This window comes from Genypterus blacodes, unplaced genomic scaffold (assembly GCF_046128005.1).
Source record: "Genypterus blacodes isolate CSIRO-AG114 ecotype Tasmania unplaced genomic scaffold, CSIRO-AGI_Gbla_v1 ptg000240l_1, whole genome shotgun sequence".
Taxonomy (NCBI): Eukaryota; Metazoa; Chordata; class Actinopteri; order Ophidiiformes; family Ophidiidae; genus Genypterus; species Genypterus blacodes.
The window spans coordinates 1,023,467-1,032,535 of record NW_027467038.1 but is presented as its reverse complement, the minus strand read 5'-3'; the positions used below and the strand labels follow the sequence as shown (position 1 = coordinate 1,032,535).

Below are 9,069 nucleotides of genomic sequence, written 5' to 3'. Positions count from 1 at the left end.
TCAGGCCATACATCATTTCTTTGTTTTGGAGTGCTGGCTCTCTCTCTCTCTCTCTCTCTCTCTCTCTCTCTCTCTCTCTCTCTCTCTCTCTCTCTCTCTCTCTCTCACACACACACACTCTCTCTCCCCAGAAGGGAGACAGGGAACAGAACTGTCAAGGTTAGAATGTTGTGTAAATGTAAGAATCAAGACTTCATGTTCTACAAATAGACTTAAAAGACCACATTGACTTTAACTCCTAAAAGAGGAACTGCTGTGTTTCACATCACACTGACAGGATTGCCAACCAGAAAACAAATGGCAAAAGTCAGGACTTGGCCATAGAGGGAGACTCACTATCTCTCATTCCACAAGACTCAATTCGACACTTCACGGGCCCCATCCTCTTTTCACCTCGTGATCCAGAACCCAACAGAGTTTTGTTCCAGAGTAACCTATGGTACTTCACAGGAATTTTCAAAGGACTGCGGTTAAGCATCGGTCTTAAATACACTTTGGTGACAAAGAATAAGCATTTAGTCAGATGCTGTTGAATATCTAATGTATGTTATGTATTATTTCTCCAGAGTGCCAAGATAAACAACCAATCCTCTTCTAAATTGGCAAAACCCCACATCACAGAGTGGCATTTACACGCCAATAGATCACAATAACATGAAATAGGTGTAAAAGAAGGAACAAGACTGGTGCTCACCTGTGACTCGATTCTGCTAAATTCTTCCCTTTATTCAAACCAACTTCTCTATTTCAATGTGTGAAGAGAACATGCATTAGTTTTACAGTGACGTGTGAGGATAGTGATGCAAAACCAGACCTTGCCAAGAAAAGTCACACTTTTCAGCCAGGTGAAGAGGAGTAAAGGGACGTGGACACCTGTGATAAGACGGACAGCAGGAGGACCGGACGAGAAAACCACAGGACGAGGAAACCACAGGGTTGAAGGTCAGCAGCAAAGTATCTGTCTGTCTGACTGTCTGACTCACAATTTTAAAACAGGTACACAAACTGAAACTAATATGTTTAAATGAGAATTTGCAGTATATTTGATGTCAATACTGTCAACACTGTTGGACTGTCATAATCCTTGTTGTTATATTCATATTCTTTACTTTCACTTCAGTCAGTGGAAGTTGTGGAAAGATGAATGTTGTCAAAGTCGCTGCAGCATTTCTGATGCTGCTGTGTCTTCTTCTCCTGGCTGCACTCATTGGCCTCGGAGTCCAATGTGAGTTTTCCCGATTCATGCAGATGTTTATGTGATATAGATCGCTCATATGTGTGTTGGGCAATGATGAATCTGTGACCTCCCCACATGCTGGACCTCTTACAATGCAGACATTCAAGACCAAACCAGCTGTAGGAGGAAGGCGAGTCAGATGTGGATGAACAATGTGAACCTGACCGCTGACGGACAAGAGCTTTTGAGGAGCAACAGCAAAATGAAGGACATCATCCACAACCTGAGCCAAAAGATAACAAGGCTACAAACCGACAGAAACAAATTAAAGGCCAATAACAGTGAGCTAATGAGAGACAGAGAGGACTTTAAAAAGCAGGTGTTTGGTGAGAGAAATATTGTCATTTTTAATACATTTTTAAGGATTTCATAATCAATCTTTACTAATGCAGGTAGAATGACAACGTTGATGCACAGTATAAAAAAGAGTGTTGTGTTGTATGTATGATCATGTGATTGTGTGCTGCCAAACAGAGAATGCTCGGTGTTCTGCCAACTGGACACAGTTTGGGAACGTTTGCTATTTATACATGAAGTCACTTGAAAAAACCTGGAATGAGAGCAGAGATGACTGTGTGAGCAGAGGTGCACAACTGGCGGTCATATCCAGTGAAGATGAAATGGTGAGACATTACGATATTGTTGCCTGAATAATTATCTCTATGTGTCTGTATGTGTCTGTCTGTCAGTTGGGAGTAATTCATGCATGTCTATCCTGTGATGAACCATCAACATTTGAGCAATTGAACCCAGATCTAAACACTGATTTGATGGTGGTTGTTCTCACCATATTGTGATGAGCAAGGCACAAAAACAAATGTCACTGATTCGCTCACTTTCACATCTTGAAATGGAGTCTATCTGGGAATATTACCTGGGTCTGAGGAGGACATGGTTTATGTTGGAAGATGTTTAATGTCATTCCCTCTCTTTCAGTCATCAATGGTTGATGTCTCACACACACACACACACACACACACACAGTTTGCCTGCTGTCAAGTCGTGCCTTTTGTGTTCTTCTTTCATTTTGACACCTAACCTGTCTATCCTGAGTATCACATAAAAATATATATAAATATTTGGCTTCATGTTGTAACCATCTAAACATCTGTCTCTTTGAATTCTAGACATTTATCTCTGCATTCTTTAGCAGAGGCTGGATTGGTCTGACTGATGTAGAGACTGAAAATGTTTGGAAATGGATCGATGGAACATCACCAAAAACAAAGTGAGACATTTTGTAGTTTTTATATTATTTTTGATATTGATAGAGACAAACCATTGGTGCTCCATCAAACCTGTTCTGAGTCTGAACATGCCACTTCCTGCTGTGATGGCAGCAGGTCACTGTTCTGGGGTGCACAATAGTACAGCAACTATAGTTGATTACGTTTCCTCCTCCAATCATCTCTACTGAATTGGTCGCACCTGTTGTTTGTAAACAATCGACAGCTTCAAAGGATTTGAGCTTCAGCTGTCACTGCTTGTAAACTTCTTCATTCTTCATTCTTCAGGCTTCAATCTTCAGGCACTTGTTCAGCATTTAAAATCTATTACAGTTTATTCCCGATAGCACAACTTTAAAACACAGCATTTAAGGTTTGTCAGCCATTCCCTATTAAAATACAATTCAAATTTCCTTACGCCCCTTCATACTCTCAGGCCCTTCCAACCGCTGCATACTTTCAAGTACAGAAACTTTTTTCATTCTTTTAACATATTTTCATGTGTTTTCAGATGGCGCCAGTTTAAAATGCTCCCCATTTTTAAGGTTTCTAAGCTTTTTCTGTATTACAATACATTCAGATTTCCTTCAGGCCTTCTCACTTTCAGGCCTTCATACATTCAGGCCCTTCTAACTTCTTCATACCTTCAGGTGCAGGAACCACCAACCATTGCAATCACTGCGCATTTGCTTCAGGAAATGCATTTTACATTACATTACAATCATTTAGCAGACGCTTTCATCCAAAGCGACTTCTACTAAGATTGTTTTTTACTTTACATTGTGCACCCAGTGGATTGAGTTCATCATTTTGCTCATCTGTGACAACTTCATATTGGTGTTGACAGGTTTCTGCTGTCCATGCTCAAATATACGGCAATATTTGGAAATACAATTACATTACGTCAGGTGAAACGATCTGTGAGGATTTTTGAAGGTAAATTTAGCAGCTGGCTGAGCGTTTCTTCTCTCTCTCTCTAGACACTGGCGAGTAGGACAACCGGATAATTATGCTAATGAAGACTGTGCTGAAATCAATGAGAAGGAGTGGAATGATTTATCCTGCAGCTCTCCTAACCACTGGATCTGTAACAAAAAGCTTCCTTAAACTCAGGTTATGATGCATGTTTGTGTTTATATCTGCACATTTATCTCTGCATGTGTGTGTGTATGTGCATGTGTATGTAAACTATCTTTACTATAAATTCTCATTTCTGCATTCTGATTTCTGAGCATATCAGTATTCTCACCATATTAAGTTTATTACTTTATAGATTATTTATAAAGAGTTTTCTTGTATCAGTAAACCACTGAGCTTGTTTCGTCCGTGTGTGTGTGTGTGTGTGTGTGTGTGTGTGTGTGTGTGTGTGTGTGTGTGTGTGTGTGTGTGTGTGTGTGTACAGGTGTTTGATGGTTTGTTTTTACATTTGGTCATTCATGTCAACCCTCTCAGTTTCTGCATAGCTTTTATCAGCTTCAATACCAAAACATATTACAACACAAATACAACATGTAACCCTTTTTAATGCTTCTTATATTTCTGTCAGAATAAATAAAAGGGATTTGAGTGGGTGAGTAAAGTGAAGTCAAAATGTCCTATTGCTCATTTATTGTTTCTTTCCATACAATCATATCCTGACCAAATTGGCATATCAGTACACCATGCTTCACAGTTTCAGTGTGTCAGGATACACACACAAAGTATTGGTAGTGCAGAGGAATCATTGGTTAACTGAAGTGTTTATTATAAAGCAACAACAGGAAATAACATCATTGACTGTTACTTTATATATAAAAGTAAAGACATAAGAAAACTGCCATTAGCTTTGTGTCAGTGTTAACACAGCCAAACAAAAGCAACACAAAAATACATTTAAATATTGACAGAAGGTCATAAACGCACAACAGTGACATTAATGAAGAAGAGCTCATTCATTTGACCCAGAACATATGTGTTACTGCAGGTGGTTTCGACACAAATAGTTGCCAGACTGCCCAGATGATGGCGCTATCAAGCTAAGTTAAAGGATTTCAAACAGTTTAAGGGCCTTGGCAGTGCTGCTTCTGTATTTTAAATGGTATTGTAACATAAGTAATATAGTGCTGCTTGACTGACACATATACAGCCTGACACGTTTGGAAGATCCTCTCCCTCACGGACCAGACAGTGGGATTATATTAAGAGCTCTTTCACACGATAGCATCCACAGTATTTGGATGATTTAATGATTTGTGGTCCCACACTGTATGTGAATGTATGGACGAATAGAAAAATGGACAGATGTACTAAAAAACAGAGAGAATGTCACTGACCCGTAGTCTTGATGTCATTCTATACATTATTTAAACACACATCAGGCCATACATCATTTCTTTGTTTTGGAGTGCTGGCTCTCTCTCTCTCTCTCTCTCTCTCTCTCTCTCTCGCTCTCTCTCTCACACACACACACACACTCTCTCTCCCCAGAAGGGAGACAGGGAACAGAACTGTCAAGGTTAGGATGTTGTGTAAATGTAAGAATCAAGACTTCATGTTCTACAAATAGACTAAAAAGACCACATTGACTTTAACTCCTAAAAGAGGAACTGCTGTGTTTCACATCACACTGACAGGATTGCCAACCAGAAAACAAATGGCAAAAGTCAGGACTTGGCCATAGAGGGAGACTCACTATCTCTCATTCCACAAGACTCAATTTGACACTTCACGGGCCCCATCCTCTTTTCACCTCGTGATCCAGAACCCAACAGAGTTTTGTTCCAGAGTAACCTATGGTACTTCACAGGAATTTTCAAAGGACTGGGGTTAAGCATCGGTCTTAAATACACTTTGGTGACAAAGAATAAGCATTTAGTCAGATGCTGTTGAATATCTAATGTATGTTATGTATTATTTCTCCAGAGTGCCAAGATAAACAACCAATCCTCTTCTAAATTGGCAAAACCCCACATCACAGAGTGGCATTTACACGCCAATAGATCACAATAACATGAAATAGGTGTAAAAGAAGGAACAAGACTGGTGCTCACCTGTGACTCGATTCTGCTAAATTCTTCCCTTTATTCAAACCAACTTCTCTATTTCAATGTGTGAAGAGAACATGCATTAGTTTTACAGTGACGTGTGAGGATATTGATGCAAAACCAGACCTTGCCAAGAAAAGTCACACTTTTCAGCCAGGTGAAGAGGAGTAAAGGGACGTGGACACCTGTGATAAGACGGACAGCAGGAGGACCGGACGAGAAAACCACAGGACGAGGAAACCACAGGGTTGAAGGTCAGCAGCAAAGTATCTGTCTGTCTGACTGTCTGACTCACAATTTTAAAACAGGTACACAAACTGAAACTAATATGTTTGAATGAGAATTTGCAGTATATTTGATGTCAATACTGTCAACACTGTTGGACTGTCGTAATCCTTGTTGTTATATTCATATTCTTTACTTTCACTTCAGTCAGTGGAAGTTGTGGAAAGATGAATGTTGTCAAAGTCGCCGCAGCATTTCTGATGCTGCTGTGTCTTCTTCTCCTGGCTGCACTCATTGGCCTCGGAGTCCAATGTGAGTTTTCCCGATTCATGCAGATGTTTATGTGATATAGATCGCTCATATGTGTGTTGGGCAATGATGAATCTGTGACCTCCCCACATGCTGGACCTCTTACAATGCAGACATTCAAGACCAAACCAGCTGTAGGAGGAAGGCGAGTCAGATGTGGATGAACAATGTGAACCTGACCGCTGACGGACAAGAGCTTTTGAGGAGCAACAGCAAAATGAAGGACATCATCCACAACCTGAGCCAAAAGATAACAAGGCTACAAACCGACAGAAACAAATTAAAGGCCAATAACAGTGAGCTAATGAGAGACAGAGAGGACTTTAAAAAGCAGGTGTTGGGTGAGAGAAATATTGTCATTTTTACATTATGAAGATAATCAATCTTTAGTGATGCAGGTAGAATGACATAATGTTAATGCACAGTGTAAAACCTCAGTGTTGTGTTGTATGTATGATCATGTGATTGTGTGCTGCCAAACAGAGAATGCTCGGTGTTCTGCCGACTGGATGCAGTTTGGGAACGTTTGCTATTTATTCTTTACGTCACCTATGAAAACCTGGAATGAGAGCAAATATGACTGTCAGAGCAGAGGTGCACAACTGGCCATCATACCAAGTGAAGATGAAATGGTGAGTAATTTGACCTCCTGTTATTGTTGCCTGAATAATTACCTCTGCAAAATACCTTGTGTGTGTGTGTGTGTGTGTGTGTGTGTGTCTGTCTGTCTGTCTGTCTGTCAGTCGGTTTTCTCAAAAAGGAACATCAGCATTTAGATCCTGTGATGGATTATCAACATTTGAGCAATTGAGCCCAGATCGAAATATTGATCCAGATTTGACAGAGTAAAGTTGATGGTGGTAACAGGGTTACATTTATATACCTTAACAAATAAAAAAATCAACTACCATTACAGTGAAAAGTGATGCTAATTCAACAGAAAACATTTTTTTGACACCACGACAGGAATAGATAATACAAACAATTTGCCTGATAAATCTTTTTTATACATCTGCTTTTAAAGTAATCTAGTTCCTCTCTGTAGACCTGATTAATTCCTTCTTTAAAAGATGGAAGAAACAAATGCCGTGACTGTGGAGTTTTGGCTTTAAAAAGGGGAACAGTGTTCAACAATTACTTCTTTAAATCTTCTTCCTATGAACTGTAGACAATGAATTAACAGTTTAAAGATCAGGTGTTGAAGCTCCCACAACAACAACAACAACATGCAAACACTATCATGAAGAATCTCATTCTGCTTTCACTACTTTTCTTTGAATTATCATATGTGTTTTTTTGTGTCACCTATTGATTTTTATCCTGTTGAGGTCATGGGGGCTGCAGGCTATCCTAGTGTCCGACTAGAGAACAGCCATGAGCCTCTTCTTCCCCATGTGTACCATAACAAAGCAGAACTACCTGGTGCAGGAATTTCCTTTCACCCCTTTTACGCTCGCACCCAAGAGTGAAAAGGCAAAATAGTCACAACAACCGTGTTCTTATGTAAACCTGGCAGGGATGTGATCCTTGCTCCAGTAGGTGATGGCGAGGCCAGTACTTTGAGAACAAAGTATAATAATACAACAGCATGTAGTTCACTGAGCGTTTATAGTCACCAGCAGGTTACAGATTCATCAGTAAAAGTTCAGTATCTAATGGAAATCCAGTTTGTTACCAAGGTGGGGTGTTGTGATGAGCAAATACGTCACTGATTCGCTCACTCGTATATCCTGAAATGTCCCGGCCCGCGAATGTTACCTGGGTCTGAGGAGGACAAGGTTTTCCATTTTGTCCAACAGGTCAACGATTGGTTAGAAAGAGATTTTAAATGTCACTCCCTCTCTTTCAGTCATCAATGGTTAATGTCTCTCTCACACACACACAGTTTGCCTGCAGTCATTTTTGACACCTAACCTGTCTATCTAGTAGAGTATCACATAAAACATATAAATACTTGGCTTCTTGTTGTAACCATCTAAACATCTGTCCCTTTGAATTCTAGAAATTTACCTTTGGATTCATTAATAAAGCCTGGATTGGTCTGACTGATGAAGAGAATGAAGGTGATTGGAAATGGGTCGATGGAACGTCAGCGAATACAACGTGAGACATTTTGTAGCTTTTATTTTATTGTTGTTTTGGTTTAACCATTGTTAGGAGCATATTTGGTCAGACGACCTGGATGTTCATTTAAATGTTCAAGCTGATTTTATATTGATAGAGACAAACCATTGGTGCTCCATCAAGCCTGTTCTGGGTTTGAACAAGCCACCTCTTGCTCACAAGCCCTCTGAAGTAAATGGCAGCAGGTCACTGTTCTGCGGTGCATAATAGTACAGCAGCTATGATATTTCCTAAATCCCGCGTGAGTGATGGTGATCCATAAAAGCACCTTCAACATGGTCAGTCTGTCCTCAGAAGCTAAGCAGAGCAGATATGATACTGTATTCATTTCATTGGATTTTTAGATAGGGACAACACAGCAGCCACTTCATATTGGTGTTGACAGGTTCCTACTGTCCATGCTCAAATATATGGCAATGTTTGAAAATACAATTACATGAAGTCAAATGAAACGAGATGATGTGATGTTTTCTGAAGGTAAATTAAGCAGCTGGCTGAGCGTTTGTTCTCTCTCTCTCTCTAGACACTGGCGAAAAAAACAACCGGATAATTGGAATGGCAAGGAAGACTGTGCTGAAATCAATGTGAAGGAGTGGAATGATTTACCCTGCAGCTCTCCTAACCACTGGATCTGTAACAAAAAGCTTCCCTAAACTCAGGTTATGATGCATGTTTGTGTTTATATCTGCACATTTATCTCTGCATGTGTGTGTGTATGTGCATGTGTATGTAAACTATCTTTACTATAAATTCTCATTTCTGCATTCTGATTTCTGAGCATATCAGTATTCTCACCATATTAAGTTTATTACTTTATAGATTATGTCTATTTATAAATAGTTTTCTTGTATCAGTAAACCACTGAGCTTGTTTCATCCGTGTGTGTGTGCAGGTGTTTGATGGTTTGATTTTTTACATTTGGTCA

General features: G+C 39.8%; 2 protein-coding genes across 2 annotated transcripts; both read left to right on the top strand.

Moving 5' to 3' along the window:
* Nucleotides 1-244: 244 nt before the first annotated feature.
* On the top strand, nucleotides 245-3,974 carry LOC143016655 (uncharacterized). The gene is made up of 6 exons (XM_076171092.1): nucleotides 245-996; nucleotides 1,121-1,225; nucleotides 1,336-1,563; nucleotides 1,712-1,860; nucleotides 2,365-2,465; nucleotides 3,444-3,974. Exons 1-6 carry the CDS (start codon nucleotides 801-803, stop codon nucleotides 3,568-3,570), a joined length of 906 nt encoding a protein of 301 aa, XP_076027207.1. The 5' UTR covers nucleotides 245-800; the 3' UTR covers nucleotides 3,571-3,974.
* A 921-nt stretch (nucleotides 3,975-4,895) lies between these two features.
* On the top strand, nucleotides 4,896-8,955 carry LOC143016654 (uncharacterized). Its single transcript, XM_076171091.1, has 7 exons — nucleotides 4,896-4,976; nucleotides 5,089-5,794; nucleotides 5,919-6,023; nucleotides 6,134-6,361; nucleotides 6,504-6,652; nucleotides 8,023-8,123; nucleotides 8,668-8,955. The coding sequence occupies exons 2-7, from the start codon at nucleotides 5,599-5,601 to the stop codon at nucleotides 8,795-8,797; spliced, it is 909 nt and encodes a 302-aa protein (XP_076027206.1). The 5' UTR covers nucleotides 4,896-4,976; nucleotides 5,089-5,598; the 3' UTR covers nucleotides 8,798-8,955.
* Nucleotides 8,956-9,069: the final 114 nt, after the last annotated feature.